Raw genomic sequence first — 24,368 nt, forward strand, 5'->3', positions numbered from 1 at the left:
CCCCCCCTCTGCCTTGAAGCCTGTTTTGGTCATGGTGGCCACTCTGGGTACTGCAACAACAAATACTAGTAAAAGAGACGCCTGTAAAAGTGTGACACCTCGAGACATGGACATGGGCTTTTATAGATCTTTATATTCTATAGTTTTAATTCATGGAGTTTCATACTTGAAAATACTGTTTCCCAGAGTGTCGTCACAGCTGTGTCTCTGGAACGGCGCTTGATGAGAAATGTGAATGGCACATTGGACTGGATTCATCAGATTCAAGTAAGTAAAATGTCTTTTATATTTTTTTTGGTTGTTATTACAATGTCTAGAGCATGTACATATTTAGTTATTGTGGAATAGATTCATCAAGTTTCATTTAGAGCGTGTTACATATTTGTTTACAATTCTACAACCCCGGGTCTTTGTGGTAATCTAAAATATCCGGCTTGTTGCAGAGGACACAAACAGGTTGTATTCCCTCCACTACACCACTGTCTGAAACAGAGTATTAATTTGTTAATTTGTTAGATTTGACCACATTTACAGCAATATTTGTGAACTTTGTGATATTTACTTCTCTTGTGAAAACATAATTTCAGTGTTTAATCTGAATAAATGTGTTTATTGAATGTGTATGCTGAAGAGCTAGGGTGGTTTTAATTCGTTATTTGATTGAATAAACACAGCCTGACCTCCTCGAGCTTTTATTTTGGTACATCCGGTTACCGGCAGTGTGAATTTGCATATTAGCTAAATATTTAGTGTCAAAAGTGTAATTGAGATTTTATTAGATTTATTATAAATATATATACACACACCTATATATACACATATACCCACACACACACACACATATATATATATATATATATGTATGTATATGCATACACACCATAAATACATGTATTATTTAAACAATTCAAAGCTTAACATCATATCTTGTCAAATCACACCACGAGTCACGACATCGCTAGAAATACAGTACGCACCGGTAAACTTTTTTAAATCAGCGAACTCAATGGTTACGTTAGCATTAGCAACTGGATGCTTCCGGTTCAGTTGTGGTACGACAGCTGTCGTTTACAGTGGTTACACTGTTGGCTTCTTGTTCAAACGTGAACTTGCGCCACACTTTGGACACTCTCTGCCTTCCTTTTACGGATTGTTTCACTCTCTGTCATCGCGCCAGCTGAAAACCGGATGCGCGTCCGCTAAAACGGTCCGTGTGGAACGACGATCCTTGCGCTGAACGGGCCCGCATATTGCGCGAGATAGGAATTAAACGAATACTCGAGGGATAGTTTTTGCCTTTAGGGTTTTTGTAATCGAGTTACTCGAGTAATCGTTGACAGTCACACACACACACACGCCACAGCAGATTTTAGAGATATTTTCCATTCCAAAAAGGAACACAAGATGGCGCCATGGGGCTGTGTCCCTTCTCCTAGGGTGCCCACAACCCGGAAATAAACGCGGAAGTCAGAAAGTTGTTTTCTTTTGGAATAATGCGCTGGGTGAGCAGCTCCATAGGAACGAACGGAGCCAGATTTTATACATCCATGGTATGAACGCACTGAGTAAGTATGTATGAGCTCGTGGATGTAAAAACAGTTTGTGTAAACACAGAGTGTTGACGAATGTAAAAAAAATAATATAAAACGAGGAAATTTGAACAGCGATATAACAGTTGCACAACTTATAACAGTTAAAAAGTATGTCATGGGTAAAAGGAAGGTTAAATAAGAGTGAATTCTACCTGTACCTTTACAAACAAAACAAAAACAACTGTATTTTTGGTATATTAATTACATTAAATATTATATTAAGTTACATTAGTTATCTTGCTAGTTAGCTTACTATCTATCTATCTGTTGTAGCTAACTAGCTTTAAAAGAAAACGGAAAATTCAATACAAATTTGTGAAACCGAAATGTCACATAAATGCATCACTACGCACAGACTGTAAACACGAACATTTTAACTTTAAAAGATGTAAAAAATATAATATGATATGATATAATAATAAATATGGTGTATTTACTATATTATATAATGTAATACAACAATATGCAATCGAGCTAGCCAGGAGAGTATGCTAGTACAAAAGTCTGGCTTTATTTACCCTAATTCTCGATGTTATGGAGAGATGTATTGTTTGGCTTCACTGATGTTGAACGGTTACTTCACAATTCTGTTTGATTCATTTATCTATTCCAACGTTTTAAGGCAACAAAAAAAACACAAAACTTTTTGGAACTGTAGGTGTCTTCAGTTCCATAACCTTTGTAAACTTCATAAGACTTTTATTCAAATCTTGTATTGTCCTTGTAAAATACTTCCTGCTAATATTACACCCTGGCATACTTTATTTTTTGTGAATGCTTTATTTTGTTCATCATATACACTACCGTTTAAAAGTTTGGGCTCACCTATACAATTTTTGTTGTGTTTTCCATTAAAAGTCAGACTTTTATTCATCAAAAGAGTTGCAAAATGAATAGAAAATATAGTCAAGACATTGACAAGATTAGAAATTATGATTTTTATTCCAAATGATCATTTTGCCCTTTCGTCAAAGAACCAGCAAAACTGTTTTCAGCTGTGCTAACATCATTGCTCAAGGGTTTTCAAGGGTTTTCTAATCATCCAATAGCCTTCTCACACCATTAGCAAACACAATGTACCATTAGAACAGTGGAAATGGGCCTCTATACACCTATGTACATATTCCATTAAAAACCAGACGTTTGCAGCTATAATAGTCGTTTACCACATTAACAATGTATAGAGTGTATTTGTGATTCATTTAATGTTATATTCATTGAAAAAAAGTGCTTTTCCTTCAAAAATAATGACGTTTCTAAGAGAGCCCAAACTTTTGAACGGTAATGAAGTTTGAGAAAGAGATTGGGACAAAAACAGCCATGATTTCACTGAGAGTCTGTGGCTTTTAGGACGGGCTCATAAAAATGTTGGCATGCTCGGCTCACAACCACACAACCACACCTTAAAAACTGCTCTGATCCTGTTCATAGACAAATGGGAAAAGTGAGGGAAAGCAGATTCTGATTTCTAGTGCTTCTGCTATATTTTTTTGTAACCAGTTTGCATGACTTGTCGCCGTAGACTAAATTAGATGATATGTTGATTATGTGTGGCTTTCCGGCCAGTCTGTGCACTGCCTGCAAGTCATCTCTCTGGGCTTAAATTCACACTCTACGTCCTGTGATGAGTCACTACTGTTGAACCATATCACGCTGTGGGTGTAACTGAAAACAGAACTCATTCTTGCATTTTGACTCTTTCAAAAAGGCTTTTTCTTGGTTTTCTTGGTGTTCTTGGTTCCCGGCAGCGATACATCTCTAAGGTAACAGCACCGTCCATTCCAGTGTTGTGTAAACTTGCATTGTGTGTGTGTGCGTGTTGTGAGGAAATAGTAGAAATGTGCTGTTAATGAAACAAGCTGTTTAAAGAAATGTCTCTTGACAATTGTCTTCTCTCCACAGTCATTTATTTGCACCATGGACAAAGAGGCTGTGTTGACTCGCGTCCAGAGGCCGAGGGCCACGGCGCCGACACTTCTGGGAGGAGAGCTGCCCGTCAGTGTGATAAACAGCAGCAGGTACATTCACCAGACAAGTCCTGCAGCTCAGGAGACAGAAAAGGGAAATGAAGACAGCGAGTCGTCCACCCTGGATCGTGCCATCCATGCCGTTCTGTCCGGTGACGTCAGAACTGTGATCCTGGTGGGTCCAGAAGGGTCCGGCAAGACCACGACACTGGAGAAGCTTGTGGTGGACTGGGCCAAAGAAGAAGAAGAACACCTTCAACGCTTCTCTTCTGTTTTTTACTTTCGCCTGGAGGAGATCAAGTCTCTCAAAGACCCGCTGTCCTTGGAGGATTTGATCACGCAGCGCCATCTCGGCCGTGTTCCTCCAGAGTCCGTGCGCCTGTTTCTGCAGAAGCCAGAGGACGTGCTGTTTGTTTTGGACGACCTGGATCGATGCGGTCTTTCCCTGGACCCCTCGGTCAACGCCCTCTGCTCTGAGCCCAGCCAGGCAGTGTCAGTGTCCTGCTTGATGTCCAGTCTGCTCCATGGATCACTGCTAAAAGGAGCTGCCTTCGTGGTGACAACCAGGCTGTCAGAACATCTGCGGTTTCTGAGCGGCACCAGGATAGAGGTTCTGGGTTTTCTGAAGCCCCAAAGAGAAGCTTACTTCAATGCTTTCTTCTCGGACCCGTCTGCTGCTAATAAAGCGCATGCACACATGGAAAAGACTCTGGGCTTTTACGATTTTTGCAGCTCACCGAGATTCTGTTGGACGCTTTGCTCTGTTTACAAAACTCTGATGGATGCTGGAGCAACATATCCAGAAACAATATCCCAGCTCTTTGTTGATATCCTGGTTCATCTGCTGAAGGTGGTCTCACTGAACGAGGCCTGCAGCAGAGAACTCGTGCTGGCCCTGGGCAGGATGGCCTCCCGTTGTTGTCTTGACCAGCGTTCAAGCTGCACCAAAGAGGAACTCGGCCACTTTGGTTTTCAACCGTTTCTCAGCTCAGTCGGTGTGTTCTTGCGAGTCGACGGCGACGTTTTCTCCTTCACTTCCCAGCTGATGCTGGAGTTCCTCCTGGCTGTGTCTCTCTTTTCGGGCAAGTCGCCGTCTGAGGGTGTGGCCGAGCTGCTGAAGAAGCACAGAGTGCACGCAAAGTTCCTGGATCTCTTTTTGTCCGGACTCTGTGAGCCACTTCAGCGCAAACCACTCGAGACCCTGCTGGGGGCGCTAGACTCGGATCACATCGCGGATTTCAAACGTTGGCTTAAAAGCAGCACGGAGGAAACGCTGAAGGGATATCGCAAAGAAGAGCACCACCGTTGCTTCCATCTCCTTCATCAAGCCCAGAGCGAGAGTTTGGTGAAGGAGGTCGTCACATCGTCGGCGCGCATCGGCATCAGCTACGGCGACCTGAGCCTTCACGACTGCGTGGCTGTGAACTTTGTGTTCACGAGCCTCGGCGAGATGAAGTTGTTGAATCTGTACAGGACGAGGAACCTGACGGGGGAGAAAGCACAAGTCCTGGCTCCAACTATGAGAGCATCACACAAGATACTGTAAGTCATGGTACAACTACACAACAACATTTAAGTCATGTATTTGTATACACTAGCGATCAAAAGTTTGGGCTCACCTATACAATTTTTTAGTGTTCCATTAAAAGTCAGACTTTTATTCATCAAAAGAGTTGAAAAATGAACAGAAAATATAGTCAAGACATTGATAAGACACGAAATAATGATTTTTATTCAAAAATAATAATTGTGCCCTTTCGTACCAGCAACCAGCAACTGTGCTAGCATCATTGCACAAGGGTTTTCAAGGGTTTTCTAATCATCCAATAGTCTTCTAACCCATTAGCAAACACAATGTACCATTAGAACAGTGGAAATGGGCCTCTATACACCTATGTACATATTCCATTAAAAACCAGACGTTTGCAGCTATAATAGTCGTTTACCACATTAACAATGTATAGAGTGTATTTATGATTCATTTGATGTTATATTCATTGAAAAACAGTTATTTTCATTCAAGAATAAGCACATTTCTAAGTTAGCCCAAACTTTTTGAACGGTAGTGTATAGATTTTAAAAATGTGTGCCGTGTCTCTTATGGGGCTGAACCTTTATGTCCAGAAATGGTCAGATCTGACGCCGATAAGCTTGCGTTTCCTTCCTCAGATGTGGACACTCGCTCTCAGCAGGGATGTAAAAAATATTTTTTTAGCCACTTAAAAAACGTCTACATAACCTTTTAGTTGATTTCTCTGTGGACTTTGGTGTGTGTCGAGTGAACGGTTTACTAAACTCTAGTTTTCACGTGGAAAAGGTCGACGTAAAAGCATTAAACTTATACTTAAGATATCATAGATGTGTGGTCTAGCCTTTTAACCTTTTCTTTTATTGCTATTGAAGAAAATGATGTTGCTATAATTATGTTTATTGAATCTACAGCTGAAACCGTTAATTGGTGAATCAACTATTTTGATAATCGGTTTTAAGCTTTTTTCATGATTCAAACAATATTTCTGATTGTTTTAGCTTCTTAAATGTGAATATTTTCTTGGTTTCTTTGCTCCACATAACAAAGAAATCATTAAAACTGAATCATTTTGGTTTGTGGACAAAAACAAAGACATTCGAGAACATCGTCATTTCCAGGTTTGACAAACACTGATCAACGTTTTTAACATTTTCTGAGATTTTATGGACCGAACGATTAATCGTGAAAATAATCGTCAGATTAATCGATGATGAAAATGATGGTTAGTTGCAGCTCTAATTGAATCCCTGACTGCTTTTGTGTCTCACAGCTTGTCAGACAGCTCCTTGGACACTGAAGCCGTCTCTCACCTGGCGTCAGCTCTCAGCAGAGGAATCACAGAAGAGCTGGATCTCTCTAACTCCCGCCTCGGTGACGAGAAGCTGAAGGTTCTCTGCGACGGACTCAGGGACTGCAAACTGCTCCGTATCAAGTGAGTTTAGCTCCGTATTTGACATTAAACGAGAAACAAAATGGTCTTTTGACTTCCTGCCTTTTTGTAATTTGCCCAGTCTTCAAACGTGCGGACTGACTGCAGTGAGCTGTGAGGACCTGGTGTCTGCGCTGACCTCGGGAAACTCTCCACTGTGCGTGTTAGAAATCGCCTTCAATCACATCGGGGACCAGGGTTTGATGACTCTGTGCAAAGCACTGTGTAGCCCTCAATGCAAGCTACAGGAGCTCCAGTAAGTGATGATCAACAAGTGGAGTATTACAATAATAATATTAGATTTTCTCGATCAAAAATAGCACCTTTTTCATATATATATATTGTTAGGCTACAAGGCAGTGATTTGACCGCAGCGTCCATGGGGACGTTATCTGCAGCTCTGAGTTCTGGGAAATCAGAGCTGAGGAAAGTCAACCTGACGCAGAACAAGATCGGCGACAGCGGAGTGGAGGCTTTGTGCGACGCCCTCAAACTCCCTCTCTGCAAACTCCAGAGCCTCAAGTAAGTCTGTGACTCATCAACCGCCGTCTGTGCCCTTTCTTTGTCCCTCAGCTCATCACGCTGCACTTCCTGTTTGGTTTTGAAGCCTCCAGATTTTTGCGAATTCGACCGGTGCAGTGTGGTTTGCTCCCGTCAATTGCACTGGTGTCACGCTCGTATGTGCCACACTTTATTAACGATTTTAAACAAATAAATAAATAAATGGGAATGTCATTTACAAAATGTACTTTGTGTGGTAATAAGAAGACCAGGAAAGTGTTTACTGACTCATTTTCCCATAAACTTCCATTCTAATGGAGTTATACTGTATTTGCAACTGCTTGAGACGCCCCCTGGTGGCTGTACACTATATTTTCACATTTGATGTGGCTTCTGGAAGACTATGAAAAATGTTGATATATGTATATATATATATATATATGTGTATATATATATTTATATGTATATGTGTATGTATATATATTTATATGTATATGTGTGTATATATTTATATATACACATATGTGTGTATGAATGTATATATATGTATATGTATATATGTTTATATTTATGTGCATGTATGTATATGTGTATACACATATATGTGTATATATATATATAATTTATATTATATATAAATACATTTTAGGTGAAATGCTGCTGCATACATTACAGTTCATAAATAATAACTACATATATTGCAGCTAATGATTAAATGAATAGAATAATGAAAAAAAAAGCAAAATGTTGATAATAAAACGTATTATTAGCACAATATTGTGAACAGTAGATTACGTGGATGGATCTTTATGTCTCACAGATAAATCCTTTGAAAAGGTCGATGGAAAACGTCACAAATGAGTTTCTGAAATGATTTCTTTCAAGCACAGCTGCAGAGCTTTGAGAGGAGACTTTCACGGAGGTGAAACCTCTGACTTAAAAGGCTCAAGGGTTAAACCTTGGAGGGTGAATTATTGACAAACGTGCCGGCTTGTTTAGTTAATGACGTCCAGCGAGTGTCAGTGCACTGACTGTGTGAAAGATATCTTTGTAATCTGCAGCGCTGCTACTTGACTCCTCTTCATTTCCCCGTGTCCAGTCTCTTCGACAGTGAGCTGACGGGCGAGTGCTGCCCTGGTTTGATGGAGACCTTGATGTCGGAGCACTGCTCTCTGTCAGAGCTGGACCTCTCCGTGAACGATTTGGGCCAGGAGGGGGCGCTGCTGCTCTGCCGAGCCCTCAGTCATCCTGGATGCCCGGTGGAAAAACTCGGGTAGAGGCACACACACACACACACACAACTTCCCATTGATTCCCATTTGGAGCAAAGAACCACCTTTCACAAATATCTGCTGAAATTCAGATAGGAGCCATTGCATTGCGTGTGGGTGTGTTTGTTTGTTCCGCCCTGCAGGTTGACACGATGCCAGTTGACCCTCCCCGTCTTTGTGGAGCTGGGCACTTTGCTGAGAAGCGGCGCGTCTCGAATCAAGTCGCTGTCGGTGGGATTGAACGATGTCGGAGATGGAGGGGTCAAACACATTTTGGACGCCGTCAAAGATCCAAAGTGTCTGCTGGAGGACCTGGAGTGAGTTGATGGGCAATTGTCACCACCCGTGTCATAAAATCTAATCCAGGTTTAATCCTGTGACAGCTTAAAGGTGAAGTCACGAACTGCTCCTCTGCTCACCCCCTCCCTTCCCTGAGTGCTACGGTATCCTCAGACGGTCAAATGTCGTCCTCGCCGTCTTTCTCCGTGTCGTTGAGAGAGTGGAGGCGGGACTTCCGCTACAAGTAAAGCGACGCTTGAGTTGTTCTCTCGCGTTTGTCCTTACAGGCTCCCGTAGAAACATGGCGTCTCGCTGCTAACAGTGGCAATGCAACCGCGGCCCGCGACCATGTTATTTTACGTGACTTTTTGAAACACTACGAAAATGAAGCAAAAACTATTATACAGCGACTAGACAACGCAGGAGCACATAATATGTATAAAAAAGTGGATTTTGGGTTATATAAACCCATAAATACTACACAGTGTCCCTTTAAGAAGGTGTTTGTCACAGTATCTGAGCCCCTTTTTCAGTTGGAAACTCCATTTTGCATCGCTCTGTAAACCGCTAACTCGTCCCACACCAAAGTCCATAGAGAAACTGAGTGATTTTATGTCACTGCTCAAACGTCAGTAAGTTCAAATGTGTTTTAGTGCGACTTCTGTGTTTGAAATCCTTCATTCAAATGTATCTTAGTCACACAAATTGAACAAACATGTCCGGCAGCTCCTCTAGCTCCATGAGCTAAATACGCAGATATTTTCTATGGACTTTGGTGCAGGAGAGTGAGCTCTTTACAAACTGAATTTCCGAGACAAAAAGGCTGTGAAATAGCAAATATATTCTTAAAATGATCGAGCAGGTGTACGTTTTACCAGGTCAGCTGTAAAGTCTTAAGCATCCACGTCCCAGGCGTGGTTTTTTTGGTGATTTCCCTCCTGATTTTAGCAGAACATTCAACCCATTCCGTCTCCTTCTCCGTCCCAGCCTCGAAATGACCAACTTGACCGACGCCAGCGTCGACGACTTGTGCGCCGCCGTACGAGCCAGCAAGACTCTGAAGAACCTGGAACTGAGGAACAACTCCCTGACCGACGCTTCGGTCCCGGCCCTCGTCCGAGTCATGGAGGACAGCGACAGCATGCTGGAGATGAGGCGAGTCTGACTCACTCACAGTTCGTCATAAACGCCAAGCTAAGCATTATATATGAAGTACCAGAAGGATCTCAAGTGACGCTCTTGTATCACAATTCTTTCAGCCTCCGCTACAACGACTTCTCGGAGGAGGTTTTCGAGATAATGGACGAGTGCGATAGAATCAGGTACTGAAGAAACCGCTTCAGCGAAGCAGGATCTGCACCGAACAGCTGAGGTACCTTCCTTCCAAAGAAAAAAATGAAACCTGTTGAAGTTTTAGATCAAACATGTCATGTAATAAAATCACGTTATGATGACATTGTGCTTTCTGTTCTGGTGTTTCATCACACAAATGATTAGACCAGAAAAGAATCAACACATTATGCAAGAATTAATAATTAGTTGAGGTTCATGGTCTGGAAACAAAAGTAAAGTTCCCCCCCAGCAGTAGTTTGCTCTGTTGAATCTGTTATGTGTGTGTGTGTGTGTGTGTGTGTGTGTGTGTGTATATATATATGTATATGTATATACATATAACTATATATATGTATATATGTGTATATATATACACATATATACATATATAGATGTATATACTCCTGCTGTACATATAAAGGACTCTCATTCTGTGGTAATAAAAAAACAATCCATATGTTTTTCAAGGAATTCATTGTTTATTAAAAAAAAAAATAAAATCTAATCACTTTAGTCCCAGTGAATATTTGTCCCAAATATAAAATAAAGTAATAAGATAAGTAATAATAAAATAAGTAATGCTGCGTTCCAGAGCTCATCCAAACCAGTAGGTCGGGGACTTCTTCTACCTCCAATTAGAAAAAGTGCACTGGAATGCCTGTCGAAGTGGGACCTCCGACTCGCGAAGTCGGGGGCTGATCGACCTACCCCGACTTCACCAAAATGATGTCGGAGAATAATGGCGGCTCCCATGTAGTCACATGAATAGGCTATAAACTTTACTTTTCTGTGTATAGACTTGTTTTAGACACCGCGATTTTATCACAACTTGTTTTTCATGTTATGGCGTGAAATAATGTAGTCGTTGTTATCCTTTATTGTGAAGATATGTAGGGCTACGGTAAAAATATACTCATGACGTTACATGTCGATATGTATCGCTTTTACATATACGGCTCGCTTGTGTATGCAAGTAGACTGAATTGCTGACAGTCAAAATGCCTCTTCAAACATAAAGCGCTGCGATCGTCCATGTTTTCTAACATTCGACTTAAATTGCTGGAACGCTTTGAAGTAGGAGCTAGTACAATTCAGGTAGGATAAGTCCCACATCCCATTTGTTTGGATGGGCTCTGGAACGCAGCATAAGTACTAAGATGTAATGTTGACAGAAATGGGACAAACAGACAGAGAGCAGAGAACATAATTCAACGTAGATTTGATGCAGATTTTTTTTTTTATTAAGAAATCTTTGGCATTTATAAAGAGACATAAGAGGCCTTTGGAATAAGAGTGAGGCAGATGCATGACTGGGTGAATCATTTAACAGCTGGAAAATACACTGACAAAAAAATGTCACATACTCTTAATAATTTGGGCTTACGCTGTTATAACAATACTAATAATAATAATAATAACAATGATAATGATAAGCCTGTGGGGGCAGTGTTATGATCCTGGGTTGGTTCACCTGACTAACCCTAACTATACTGAATGATCAGGTTTTTCAAGCAAATTCCAACGTTGACAATGCCACGACTCGGCGGTTCTCCGATTGTGAAAGAGAGTGATTTTCAGGCAGCATCAGTCATCGTTTTCACACCTGAGTTCAGACCTTATCTCCGCTGAGAGTGTGCTGGAAAATAGGAGAAGGACTGAACAGCAGCCGTCCAACTCTTAAGATCTTTGGGCGAAACATTAACGGAACTTTGTATTCTTAAACAAACGTTAGCGTCACAGCACGAGCTCCGTAATCAAAGCTAACAGCCGGAGTGAGAGAATGACACTGTTTTTGGGCCCCGGGGGCTTTTTCTTTCTTTCTTTTAAATCAAATATGCTGCATATAAAAAAAAATGAGGTGTAGACATGCACTGGGTCACGCTTTTGCTGCAGCTGTGAGGAAACGTGAGGAAACCTGACACAGTAACACAGTGCCCACTCTGCTCTGTATCCCACACACATGGAGTTGCATCCAGTCCTCTCTCTTCTCCGGGAAAAACAAAAATATAATCATCTTTTCAGGCGGTCAGGCGACGACGCAGCAGCCCCCGCGGGCACGCTGACGGCGAACAGACGGCCACAGTGGGAGTCAATGTCCTCTTGTCGGTGCTCAGTGGTCATGAGTTTCTCCGTTAATGTTACCCGTGTGACTGCTGCTCTTTAGCGTCGGGGTCTGACTGAGGCTTTTATTCACCTCCTCGTCCGAGCTGCTCTCGATGTCGCTGCGGTCGTCTTTCGCCACCTGTAAAACACACACCGCCGATAATTGGACTACAGTGACAAACTAACAATGCAAAGGCAATAGAGCTGCAACAAAGGATTGTTTTGTATCGTTCGGTCCATAGAATGTCAGAAAATGCTAAAAAACGTTGGAAATGACAATCACGAATGTCTAAAATGATTTAGTTTTAATGATTTCTTTGTTACGTGGAGCAAAGAAACAAAGGTTAATCGATCAAAATAGTTGACAATTCATTTAGTAGAGCTGAAACATTTAATCGATGAATTGATTATTAATGGATTACTAAGTGAATCGCCAACTATTTAGATAATCGGTTTGAAGCTTTTTTCATGATTAAAACAAGATTTTAGCTTCTTAAATGTGTATATTTTCCTGGTTTCTTTGCTCCACATAAACAAAGAAATCATTAAAACTGAATCATTTTGGTTTGCAGACAAAACAAGACGTTCGAGAACATCGTCATTTCCAGCTTTGAAAAACACTGATCAACGTTTTTTAACATTTTCTGACATTTTATGTACCAAACGATTCATCGAGAAAATAATCGACGGATTAATCGATTGCAAAAATAATCGTTAGTTGCAGCTCTATCATTTAGTAATTGATTAATCGATAAATCTGTCGATTATTTTCTCGATTTGGTCCATAAAATGTCAGAAAATGTTAAAAAAAAAACGTTGATCAGTGTTTGTTAAACCTGGAAATGACGATGTTCTTGAATGTCTTTGTTTTGTTTTAATGATTTCTTTGTTATGTGGAGCAAAGAAACGAAGAAAATATTCACATTTAAGAAGCTAAAAAAAACAGAAATCTTGTTTTAATCATGAAAAAAGCTCCAAACCGATTATCAAAATAGTTGCTGATTCATTTAGTCATTGATTAATAACTGTTTCAGCTTGTACGACTGTCCTCGGGAGGTTGTCACTAGTGCATGCAGGTAATATTTATCACAGTCATCTCAGTGTGGTGTTTTAGCTCCAGCAGGGTGCGGCGATAATGTTAACCAGCGTGTCTAAAAATAGCTACGGTGTCTGTTTCATGACAGGAATTGAAAACATCTGTGCACAGTTCAGTTTAGTACGTTTTTTTCTTGCCCGTCGATTCAGGAGAAGAGGAGGATTAAAGGCTCAGTTTGCTCAGTTATTGGCAGGAATCTATTCGACTTTTCCCCCTGGGTAATTGTTTTTTTTCATTGCCTGGAAACAAAGTCTTTTATCTGGGCGACCATCTTGTAGCCGCTGTGTTTCTACGGCAGCCCCAAAAGGACAAACCGGTTACTCCTCGAATGACGAAGAATGGCTCCGCCCATATAAACCTTTGGCTTTAACCAACGTGGGATAAAATAGAGACTAAAAACGTCTACCAAAGTCATTTTCTGGTCACATACTTGATCACGTATCACTTTAAGGTACTCCACACGCACTAAATCATCATATATAATCATATATTATCATTATAATCACGTCAACACTCACCTTTATGTCTTGGTGCTGCGCAGTTAAAATGGCGACTGAAGCAAAGTCACAGAATACTTTCACTTTCACTGCTCCACCCATAGATGTAATCTCGTATTATCACAACAGGACAGAGCTCTCCCCCCCTCTGCCTTGAAGCCTGTTTTGGTCATGGTGGCCACTCTGGGTACTGCAACAACAAATACTAGTAAAAGAGACGCCTGTAAAAGTGTGACACCTCGAGACATGGACATGGGCTTCTATAGATCTTTATATTCTATAGTTTTAATTCATGGAGTTTCATACTTGAAAATACTGTTTCCCAGAGTGTCGTCACAGCTGTGTCTCTGGAACGGCGCTTGATGAGAAATGTGAATGGCACATTGGACTGGATTCATCAGATTCAAGTAAGTAAAATGTCTTTTATATTTTTTTTGGTTGTTATTACAATGTCTAGAGCATGTACATATTTAGTTATTGTGGAATAGATTCATCAAGTTTCATTTAGAGCGTGTTACATATTTGTTTACAATTCTACAACCCCAGGTCTTTGTGGTAATCTAAAATATCCGGCTTGTTGCAGAGGACACAAACAGGTTGTATTCCCTCCACTACACCACTGTCTGAAACAGAGTATTAATTTGTTAATTTGTTAGATTTGACCACATTTACAGCAATATTTGTGAACTTTGTGATATTTACTTCTCTTGTGAAAACATAATTTCAGTGTTTAATCTGAATAAATGTGTTTATTGAATGTGTATGCTGAAGAGCTAGGGTGGTTTTAATTCGTTATTTGATTGAATAAACACAGCCTGACCTCCTCGAGCTTTTATTTTGGTACATCCGGTTACCGGCAGTGTGAATTTGCATATTAGCTAAATATTTAGGGTCAAAAGTGTAATTTAGATTTTATTAGATTTATTATAAATATATATACACACACCTATATATACACATATACCCACACACACACACATATATATATATATATATATATATGTATATGCATACACACCATAAATACATGTATTATTTAAACAATTCAAAGCTTAACATCATATCTTGTCAAATCACACCACGAGTCACGACATCGCTAGAAATACAGTACGCACCGGTAAACTTTTTTAAATCAGCGAACTCAATGGTTACGTTAGCATTAGCAACTGGATGCTTCCGGTTCAGTTGTGGTACGACAGCTGTCGTTTACAGTGGTTACACTGTTGGCTTCTTGTTTAAACGTGAACTTGCGCCACACTTTGGACATTCTCTGCCTTCCTTTTACGGATTGTTTCACTCTCCGTCATCGCGCCAGCTGAAAACCGGATGCGCGTCCGCTAAAACGGTCCGTGTGGAACGACGATCCTTGCGCTGAACGGGCCCGCATATTGCGCGAGATAGGAATTAAACGAATACTCGAGGGATAGTTTTTGCCTTTAGGGTTTTTGTAATCGAGTTACTCGAGTAATCGTTGACAGTCACACACACACACGCCACAGCAGATTTTAGAGATATTTTCCATTCCAAAAAGGAACACAAGATGGCGCCATGGGGCTGTGTCCCTTTTCCTAGGGTGCCCACAACCCGGAAATAAACGCGGAAGTCCGAAAGTTGTTTTCTTTTGGAATAATGCGCTGGGTGAGCAGCTCCATAGGAACGAACGGAGCCAGATTTTATACATCCATGGTATGAACGCACTGAGTAAGTATGTATGAGCCCGTGGATGTAAAAACAGTTTGTGTAAACACAGAGTGTTGACGAATGTAAAAAAAATAAAATAAAACGAGGAAATTTGAACAGCGATATAACAGTTGCACAACTTATAACAGTTAAAAAGTATGTCATGAGTAAAAGGAAGGTTAAATAAGAGTGAATTCTACCTGTACCTTTACAAACAAAACAAAAACAACTGTATTTTTGGTATATTAATTACATTAAATATTATATTAAGTTACATTAGTTATCTTGCTAGTTAGCTTACTATCTATCTATCTGTTGTAGCTAACTAGCTTTAAAAGAAAACGGAAAATTCAATACAAATTTGTAAAACCGAAATGTCACATAAATGCATCACTACGCACAGACTTTAAACACGAACATTTTAACTTTAAAAGATGTCAAAAATATAATATGATATGATATAATAATAAATATGGTGTATTTACTATATTATATAATGTAATACAACAATATGCAATCGAGCTAGCCAGGAGAGTATGCTAGTACAAAAGTCTGGCTTTATTTACCCTAATTCTCGATGTTATGGAGAGATATATTGTTTGGCTTCACTGATGTTGAACGGTTAATTCACAATTCTGTTTGATTCATTTATCTATTCCAACGTTTTAAGGCAACAAAAAAAACACAAAACTTTTTGGAACTGTAGGTGTCTTCAGTTCCATAACCTTTGTAAACTTCATAAGACTTTTATTCAAATCTTGTATTGTCCTTGTTTTGTATTGTATTGTACTTCCTGCTAATATTACACCCTGGCATACTTTATTTTTTGTGAATGCTTTATTTTGTTCATCATATACACTACCGTTTAAAAGTTTGGGCTCACCTATACAATTTTTGTTGTGTTTTCCATTAAAAGTCAGACTTTTATTCATCAAAAGAGTTGCAAAATGAATAGAAAATATAGTCAAGACATTGACAAGATTAGAAATTATGATTTTTATTCCAAATTATCATTTTGCCCTTTCGTCAAAGAACCAGCAAAACTGTTTTCAGCTGTGCTAACATCATTGCTCAAGGGTTTTCAAGGGTTTTCTAATCATCCAATAGCCTTCTCACACCATTAGCAAACACAATGTACCATTAGAACAGTGGAAATGGGCCTCTATACACCTATGTACATATTCCGTTAAAAACCAGACGTTTGCAGCTAGAATAGTCGTTTACCACATTAACAATGTATAGAGTGTATTTATGATTCATTTAATGTTATATTCATTGAAAAAAAGTGCTTTTCCTTCAAAAATAATGACGTTTCTAAGAGAGCCCAAACTTTTGAACGGTAATGAAGTTTGAGAAAGAGATTGGGACAAAAACAGCCATGATTTCACTGAGAGTCTGTGGCTTTTAGGACGGGCTCATAAAAATGTTGGCATGCTCGGCTCACAACCACACAACCACACCTTAAAAACTGCTCTGATCCTGTTCATAGACAAATGGGAAAAGTGAGGGAAAGCAGATTCTGATTTCTAGTGCTTCTGCTATATTTTTTTGTAACCAGTTTGCATGACTTGTCGCCGTAGACTAAATTAGATGATATGTTGATTATGTGTGGCTTTCCGGCCAGTCTGTGCACTGCCTGCAAGTCATCTCTCTGGGCTTAAATTCACACTCTACGTCCTGTGATGAGTCACTACTGTTGAACCATATCACGCTGTGGGTGTAACTGAAAACAGAACTCATTCTTGCATTTTGACTCTTTCAAAAAGGCTTTTTCTTGGTTTTCTTGGTGTTCTTGGTTCCCGGCAGCGATACATCTCTAAGGTAACAGCACCGTCCATTCCAGTGTTGTGTAAACTTGCATTGTGTGTGTGTGCGTGTTGTGAGGAAATAGTAGAAATGTGCTGTTAATGAAACAAGCTGTTTAAAGAAATGTCTCTTGACAATTGTCTTCTCTCCACAGTCATTTATTTGCACCATGGACAAAGAGGCTGTGTTGACTCGCGTCCAGAGGCCGAGGGCCACGGCGCCGACACTTCTGGGAGGAGAGCTGCCCGTCAGTGTGATAAACAGCAGCAGGTACATTCACCAGACAAGTCCTGCAGCTCAGGAGACAGAAAAGGGAAATGAAGACAGCGAGTCATCCACCCTGGATCGTGCCATCCATGCCGTTCTGTCCGGTGACGTCAGAACTGTGATCCTGGTGGGTCGAGAAGGGTCCGGCAAGACCACGACACTGGAGAAGCTTGTGGTGGACTGGGCCAAAGAAGAAGAAGAACACCTTCAACGCTTCTCTTCTGTTTTTTACTTTCGCCTGGAGGAGATCAAGTCTCTCAAAGACCCGCTGTCCTTGGAGGATTTGATCACGCAGCGCCATCTCGGCCGTGTTCCTCCAGAGTCCGTGCGCCTGTTTCTGCAGAAGCCAGAGGACGTGCTGTTTGTTTTGGACGACCTGGATCGATGCGGTCTTTCCCTGGACCCCTCGGTCAACGCCCTCTGCTCTGAGCCCAGCCAGGCAGTGTCAGTGTCCTGCTTGATGTCCAGTCTGCTCCATGGATCACTGCTAAAAGGAGCTGCCTTCGTGGTGACAACCAGGCTGTCAGAACATCTGCGGTTTCTGAGCGGCACCAGGATAGAGGTTCTGGGTTTTCTGAAGCCCCAAAGAGAAGCTTACTTCAATGCTTTCTTCTCGGACCCGTCTGCTGCTAATAAAGCGCATGCACACATGGAAAAGACTCTGGGCTTTTACGATTTTTGCAGCTCACCGAGATTCTGTTGGACGCTTTGCTCTGTTTACAAAACTCTGATGGATGCTGGAGCAACATATCCAGAAACAATATCCCAGCTCTTTGTTGATATCCTGGTTCATCTGCTGAAGGTGGTCTCACTGAACGAGGCCTGCAGCAGAGAACTCGTGCTGGCCCTGGGCAGGATGGCCTCCCGTTGTTGTCTTGACCAGCGTTCAAGCTGCACCAAAGAGGAACTCGGCCACTTTGGTTTTCAACCGTTTCTCAGCTCAGTCGGTGCGTTCTTGCGAGTCGACGGCGACGTTTTCTCCTTCACTTCCCAGCTGATGCTGGAGTTCCTCCTGGCTGTGTCTGTCTTTTCGGACAAGTCGCCGTCTGAGGGTGTGGCCGAGCTGCTGAAGAAGCACAGAGTGCACGCAAAGTTCCTGGATCTCTTTTTGTCCGGACTCTGTGAGCCACTTCAGCGCAAACCACTCGAGACCCTGCTGGGGGCGCTAGACTCGGATCACATCGCGGATTTCAAACGTTGGCTTAAAAGCAGCACGGAGGAAACGCTGAAGGGATATCGCAAAGAAGAGCACTACCGTTGCTTCCATCTCCTTCATCAAGCCCAGAGCGAGAGTTTGGTGAAGGAGGTCGTCACATCGTCGGCGCGCATCGGCATCAGCTACGGCGACCTGAGCCTTCACGACTGCGTGGCTGTGAACTTTGTGTTCACGAGCCTCGGCGAGATGAAGTTGTTGAATCTGTACAGGACGAGGAACCTGACGGGGGAGAAAGCACAAGTCCTGGCTCCAACTATGAGAGCATCACACAAGATACTGTAAGTCATGGTACAACTACACAACATCCTTCAAGTCATGTATTTGTGTACACTAGCGATCAAAAGTTTGGGCTCACCTATACAATTTTTTAGTGTTCCATTAAAAGTCAGACTTTTATTCATCAAAAGAGTTGAAAAATGAATAGAAAATATAGTCAAGACATTGATAAGACACGAAATAATGATTTTTATTCAAAAATAATAATTGTGCCCTTTCGTACCAGCAACCAGCAACTGTGCTAGCATCATTGCACAAGGGTTTTCAAGGGTTTTCTAATCATCCAATAGTCTTCTAACCCATTAGCAAACACAATGTACCATTAGAACAGTGGAAATAGGCCTCTATACACCTATGTACATATTCCATTAAAAACCAGCCGTTTGCAGCTAGAATAGTCGTTTACCACATTAACAATGTATAGAGTGTATTTATGATTCATTTGATGTTATATTCATTGAAAAAAAGTTATTTTCATTCAAGAATAAGCACATTTCTAAGTTAGCCCAAACTTTTTGAACGGTAGTGTATAGATTTTAAAAATGTGTGCCGTGTCTCTTATGGGGCTGAACCATTATGTCCAGAAATGGTCAGATCTGACGCCGATAAGCTTGCGTTTGCTTCCTCAGATGTGGACGCTCGCTCTCAGCAGGGATGTAAAAAATATTTTTTTAGCCACTTAAAAAACGTCTACATAACCTTTTAGTTGATTTCTCTGTGGACTTTGGTGTGTGTCGAGTGAACGGTTTACTAAACTCTAGTTTTCACGTGGAAAAGGTCGACGTAAAAGCATTAAACTTATTCTTAAGATATCATAGATGTGTGGTCCAGCCTTTTAACCTTTTCTTTTATTGCTATTGAAGAAAATGATGTTGCTATAATTATGTTTATTGAATCTACAGCTGAAACCATTAATTGGTGAATCAACTATTTTGATAATCGGTTTTAAGCTTTTTTCATGATTCAAACAATATTTCTGATTGTTTTAGCTTCTTAAATGTGAATATTTTCTTGGTTTCTTTGCTCCACATAACAAAGAAATCATTAAAACTAAATCATTTTGGTTTGTGGACAAAAACAAAGACATTCGAGAACATCGTCATTTCCAGGTTTGACAAACACTGATCAACGTTTTTAACATTTTCTGAGATTTTATGGACCGAACGATTAATCGTGAAAATAATCGTCAGATTAATCGATGATGAAAATGATGGTTAGTTGCAGCTCTAATTGAATCCCTGACTGCTTTTGTGTCTCACAGCTTGTCAGACAGCTCCTTGGACACTGAAGCCGTCTCTCACCTGGCGTCAGCTCTCAGCAGAGGAATCACAGAAGAGCTGGATCTCTCTAACTCCCGCCTCGGTGACGAGAAGCTGAAGGTTCTCTGCGACGGACTCAGGGACTGCAAACTGCTCCGTATCAAGTGAGTTTAGCTCCGTATTTGACATTAAACGAGAAAGAAAATGGTCTATTGACTTCCTGCCTTTTTGTAATTTGCCCAGTCTTCAAACGTGCGGACTGACTGCAGTGAGCTGTGAGGACCTGGTGTCTGCGCTGACCTCGGGAAACTCTCCACTGTGCGTGTTAGAAATCGCCTTCAATCACATCGGGGACCAGGGTTTGATGACTCTGTGCAAAGCACTGTGTAGCCCTCAATGCAAGCTACAGGAGCTCCAGTAAGTGATGATCAACAAGTGGAGTATTACAATAATAATATTAGATTTTCTCGATCAAAAATAGCACCTTTTTCATATATATATATTGTTAGGCTACAAGGCAGTGATTTGACCGCAGCGTCCATGGGGACGTTATCTGCAGCTCTGAGTTCTGGGAAATCAGAGCTGAGGAAAGTCAACCTGACGCAGAACAAGATCGGCGACAGCGGAGTGGAGGCTTTGTGCGACGCCCTCAAACTCCCTCTCTGCAAACTCCAGAGCCTCAAGTAAGTCTGTGACTCATCAACCGCCGTCCGTGCCCTTTCTTTGTCCCTCAGCTCATCACGCTGCACTTCCTGTTTGGTTTTGAAGCCTCCAGATTTTTGCGAATTCGACCGGTGCAGTGTGGTTTGCTCCCGTCAATTGCACTGGTGTCACGCTCGTATGTGCCACACTTTATTAACGATTTTAAATAAATAAATAAATGGGAATGTCATTTACAAAATGTTCTTTGTGTGGTAATAAGAAGACCAGGAAAGTGTTTACTGACTCATTTTCCCATAAACTTCCATTCTAATGGAGTTATACTGTATTTGCAACTGCTTGAGACGCCCCCTGGTGGCTGTACACTATATTTTCACATTTGATGTGGCTTCTGGAAGACTATGAAAAATGTTGATATATGTATATGCATGTATATATATATATATGTATATGTGTGTATGTATATATGTGTATATATATATACATATACATATATATATATGTATATGTGTGTATGTATATATCTTAATATGTATATGTGTGTATGTATATATATGTATATATTTATATATACATATATGTGTGTATGAATGTATATATATTTATATGTATATATGTTTATATTTATGTGCATGTATGTATATGTGTATACACATATGTGTATATATATATATAATTTATATTATATATAAATACATTTTAGGTGAAATGCTGCTGCATACATTACAGTTCATAAATAATAACTACACATATTGCAGCTAATGATTAAATGAATAGAATAATGAAAAAAAAAAAGCAAAATGTTGATAATAAAACGTATTATTAGCACAATATTGTGAACAGTAGATTACGTGGATGGATCTTTATGTCTCACAGATAAATCCTTTGAAAAGGTCGATGGAAAACGTCACAAATGAGTTTCTGAAATGATTTCTTTCAAGCACAGCTGCAGAGCTTTGAGAGGAGACTTTCACGGAGGTGAAACCTCTGACTTAAAAGGCTCAAGGGTTAAACCTTGGAGGGTGAATTATTGACAAACGTGCCGGCTTGTTTAGTTAATGACGTCCAGCGAGTGTCAGTGCACTGACTGTGTGAAAGATATCTTTGTAATCTGCAGCGCTGCTACTTGACTCCTCTTCATTTCCCCGTGTCCAGTCTCTTCGACAGTGAGCTGACGGGCGAGTGCTGCCCTGGTTTGATGGAGACCTTGATGTCGGAGCACTGCTCTCTGTCAGAGCTGGACCTCTCCGTGAACGATTTGGGCCAGGAGGGGGCGCTGCTGCTCTGCCGAGCCCTCAGTCATCCTGGATGCCCGGTGGAAAAACTCGGGTAGAAGCACACACACACACACACACACACACACACAACTTCCCATTGATTCCCATTTGGAGCAAAGAACCACCTTTCACAAATATCTGCTGAAATTCAGATAGGAGCCATTGCATTGCGTGTGGGTGTGTTTGTTTGTTCCACCCTGCAGGTTGACACGATGCCAGTTGACCCTCCCCGTCTTTGTGGAGCTGGGCACTTTGCTGAGAAGCGGCGCGTCTCGAATCAAGTCGCTGTCGGTGGGATTGAACGATGTCGGAGATGGAGGGGTCAAACACATTTTGGACGCCGTCAAAGATCCAAAGTGTCTGCTGGAGGACCTGGAGTGAGTTGATGGGCAATTGTCACCACCCGTGTCATAAAATCTAATCCAGGTTTAATCCTGTGACAGCTTAAAGGTGAAGTCACGAACTGCTCCTCTGCTCACCCCCTCCCTTCCCTGAGCGCTACGGTATCCTCAGACGGTCAAATGTCGTCCTCGCCGTCTTTCTCCGTGTCGTGGAGAGAGTGGAGGCGGGACTTCCGCTACAAGTAAAGCGACGCTTGAGTTGTTCTCTCGCGTTTGTCCTTACAGGCTCCCGTAGAAACATGGCGTCTCGCTGCTAACAGTGGCAATGCAACCGCGGCCCGCGACCATGTTATTTTACGTGACTTTTTGAAACACTACGAAAATGAAGCAAAAACTATTATACAGCGACTAGACAACGCAGGAGCACATAATATGTATAAAAAAGTGGATTTTGGGTTATATAAACCCATAAATACTACACAGTGTCCCTTTAAGAAGGTGTTAGTCACAGTATCTGAGCCCCTTTTTCAGCTCGAAACTCCATTTTGCATCGCTCTGTAAACCGCTAACTCGTCCCACACCAAAGTCCATAGAGAAACTGAGTGATTTTATGTCACTGCTCAAACGTCAGTAAGTTCAAATGTGTTTTAGTGCGACTTCTGTGTTTGAAATCCTTCATTCAAATGTATCTTAGTCACACAAATTGAATGTCATGTCCGGCAGCTCCTCTAGCTCCATGAGCTAAATACGCAGATTTTTTCTATGGACTTTGGTGCAGGAGAGTGAGCTCTTTACAAACTGAATTTCCGAGCCAAAAAGGCTGTGAAATAGCAAATATATTCTTAAAATGATCGAGCAGGTGTACGTTTTACCAGGTCAGCTGTAAAGTCTTAAGCATCCACGTCCCAGGCGTGGTTTTTTTGGTGATTTCCCTCCTGATTTTAGCAGAACATTCAACCCAGTCCGTCTCCTTCTCCGTCCCAGCCTCGAAATGACCAACTTGACCGACGCCAGCGTCGAGGACTTGTGCGCCGCCGTACGAGCCAGCAAGACTCTGAAGAACCTGGAACTGAGGAACAACTCCCTGACCGACGCTTCGGTCCCGGCCCTCGTCCGAGTCATGGAGGACAGCGACAGCATGCTGGAGATGAGGCGAGTCTGACTCACTCACAGTTCGTCATAAACGCAAAGCTAAGCATTATATATGAAGTACCAGAAGGATCTCAAGTGACGCTCTTGTATCACAATTCTTTCAGCCTCCGCTACAACGACTTCTCGGAGGAGGTTTTCGAGATAATGGACGAGTGCGATAGAATCAGGTACTGAAGAAACCGCTTCAGCGAAGCAGGATCTGCACCGAACAGCTGAGGTACCTTCCTTCCAAAGAAAAAAATGAAACCTGTTGAAGTTTTAGATCAAACATGTCATGTAATAAAATCACGTTATGATGACATTGTGCTTTCTGTTCTGGTGTTTCATCACACAAATGATTAGACCAGAAAAGAATCAACACATTATGCAAGAATTAATAATTAGTTGAGGTTCATGGTCTGGAAACAAAAGTAAAGTTCCCCCCCAGCAGTAGTTTGCACTGTTGAATCTGTTATGTGTGTGTGTGTGTGTGTATATATATATGTATATGTATATACACATAACTATATATATGTATATATATATACACATATATACATATATAGATGTATATACTCCTGCTGTACATATAAAGGACTCTCATTCTGTGGTAATAAAAAAACAATCCATATGTTTTTCAAGGAATTCATTGTTTATTAAAAAAAAAAAAAATCTTATCACTTTAGTCCCAGTGAATATTTGTCCCAAATATAAAATAAAGTAATAAGATAAGTAATAATAAAATAAGTAATGCTGCGTTCCAGAGCCCATCCAAACCAGTAGGTCGGGGACTTCTTCTACCTCCAATTAGAAAAAGTGCACTGGAATGCCTGTCGAAGTGGGACCTCCTACTCGCG

The 24,368-nt window shown here is 41.1% G+C and overlaps 2 protein-coding genes across 5 annotated transcripts; both read left to right on the forward strand.

Annotated features, from left to right (window-relative positions):
• Positions 1 to 1,486: 1,486 nt before the first annotated feature.
• On the forward strand, positions 1,487 to 10,014 carry LOC310931450 (NACHT, LRR and PYD domains-containing protein 3-like). Of its 2 annotated transcripts, XM_083894601.1 has the most exons (10): positions 1,487 to 1,565; positions 3,301 to 3,355; positions 3,495 to 5,101; positions 6,361 to 6,522; positions 6,602 to 6,775; positions 6,868 to 7,041; positions 8,120 to 8,293; positions 8,435 to 8,608; positions 9,558 to 9,725; positions 9,830 to 10,014. In XM_083894601.1, exons 3-10 carry the CDS (start codon positions 3,510 to 3,512, stop codon positions 9,897 to 9,899), a joined length of 2,688 nt encoding a protein of 895 aa, XP_083750727.1. In that variant the 5' UTR covers positions 1,487 to 1,565; positions 3,301 to 3,355; positions 3,495 to 3,509; the 3' UTR covers positions 9,900 to 10,014. The 2 variants fall into 2 exon arrangements, with proteins under 2 accessions (XP_083750727.1, XP_083750728.1); XM_083894602.1 differs by lacking the exon at positions 3,301 to 3,355 and having other exon boundaries at positions 1,496 to 1,565.
• Positions 10,015 to 15,102: 5,088 nt separating this feature from the next.
• Positions 15,103 to 23,849, forward strand: LOC310931448 (NACHT, LRR and PYD domains-containing protein 3-like). Of its 3 annotated transcripts, XM_083894597.1 has the most exons (10): positions 15,103 to 15,299; positions 17,045 to 17,099; positions 17,239 to 18,845; positions 20,105 to 20,266; positions 20,346 to 20,519; positions 20,612 to 20,785; positions 21,918 to 22,091; positions 22,243 to 22,416; positions 23,365 to 23,532; positions 23,637 to 23,849. In XM_083894597.1, the coding sequence occupies exons 3-10, from the start codon at positions 17,254 to 17,256 to the stop codon at positions 23,704 to 23,706; spliced, it is 2,688 nt and encodes an 895-aa protein (XP_083750723.1). In that variant the 5' UTR covers positions 15,103 to 15,299; positions 17,045 to 17,099; positions 17,239 to 17,253; the 3' UTR covers positions 23,707 to 23,849. The 3 variants fall into 3 exon arrangements, with proteins under 3 accessions (XP_083750723.1, XP_083750725.1, XP_083750724.1); XM_083894599.1 differs by lacking the exon at positions 17,045 to 17,099; XM_083894598.1 differs by lacking the exon at positions 15,103 to 15,299 and having other exon boundaries at positions 16,943 to 17,099.
• Positions 23,850 to 24,368: the final 519 nt, after the last annotated feature.

This window comes from Microchirus variegatus, assembly GCF_963457635.1.
Source record: "Microchirus variegatus genome assembly, chromosome: 9".
In the NCBI taxonomy this organism is placed as follows: domain Eukaryota; kingdom Metazoa; phylum Chordata; class Actinopteri; order Pleuronectiformes; family Soleidae; genus Microchirus; species Microchirus variegatus.

Coding starts and splice junctions, on each gene's coding strand:
- LOC310931450 (XM_083894601.1), top strand. CDS start 3,510: ATGGACAAAGAGGCTGTGTTGACTCGCGTCCAGAGGCCGAGGGCCACG. Junction 7,042..8,119: donor TGCAAACTCCAGAGCCTCAA/GTAAGTCTGTGA, acceptor CCCCGTGTCCAG/TCTCTTCGACAGTGAGCTGA. Junction 8,294..8,434: donor TGCCCGGTGGAAAAACTCGG/GTAGAGGCACAC, acceptor TCCGCCCTGCAG/GTTGACACGATGCCAGTTGA.
- LOC310931448 (XM_083894597.1), top strand. CDS start 17,254: ATGGACAAAGAGGCTGTGTTGACTCGCGTCCAGAGGCCGAGGGCCACG. Junction 18,846..20,104: donor AGAGCATCACACAAGATACT/GTAAGTCATGGT, acceptor TGTGTCTCACAG/CTTGTCAGACAGCTCCTTGG. Junction 22,417..23,364: donor TGTCTGCTGGAGGACCTGGA/GTGAGTTGATGG, acceptor TCTCCGTCCCAG/CCTCGAAATGACCAACTTGA.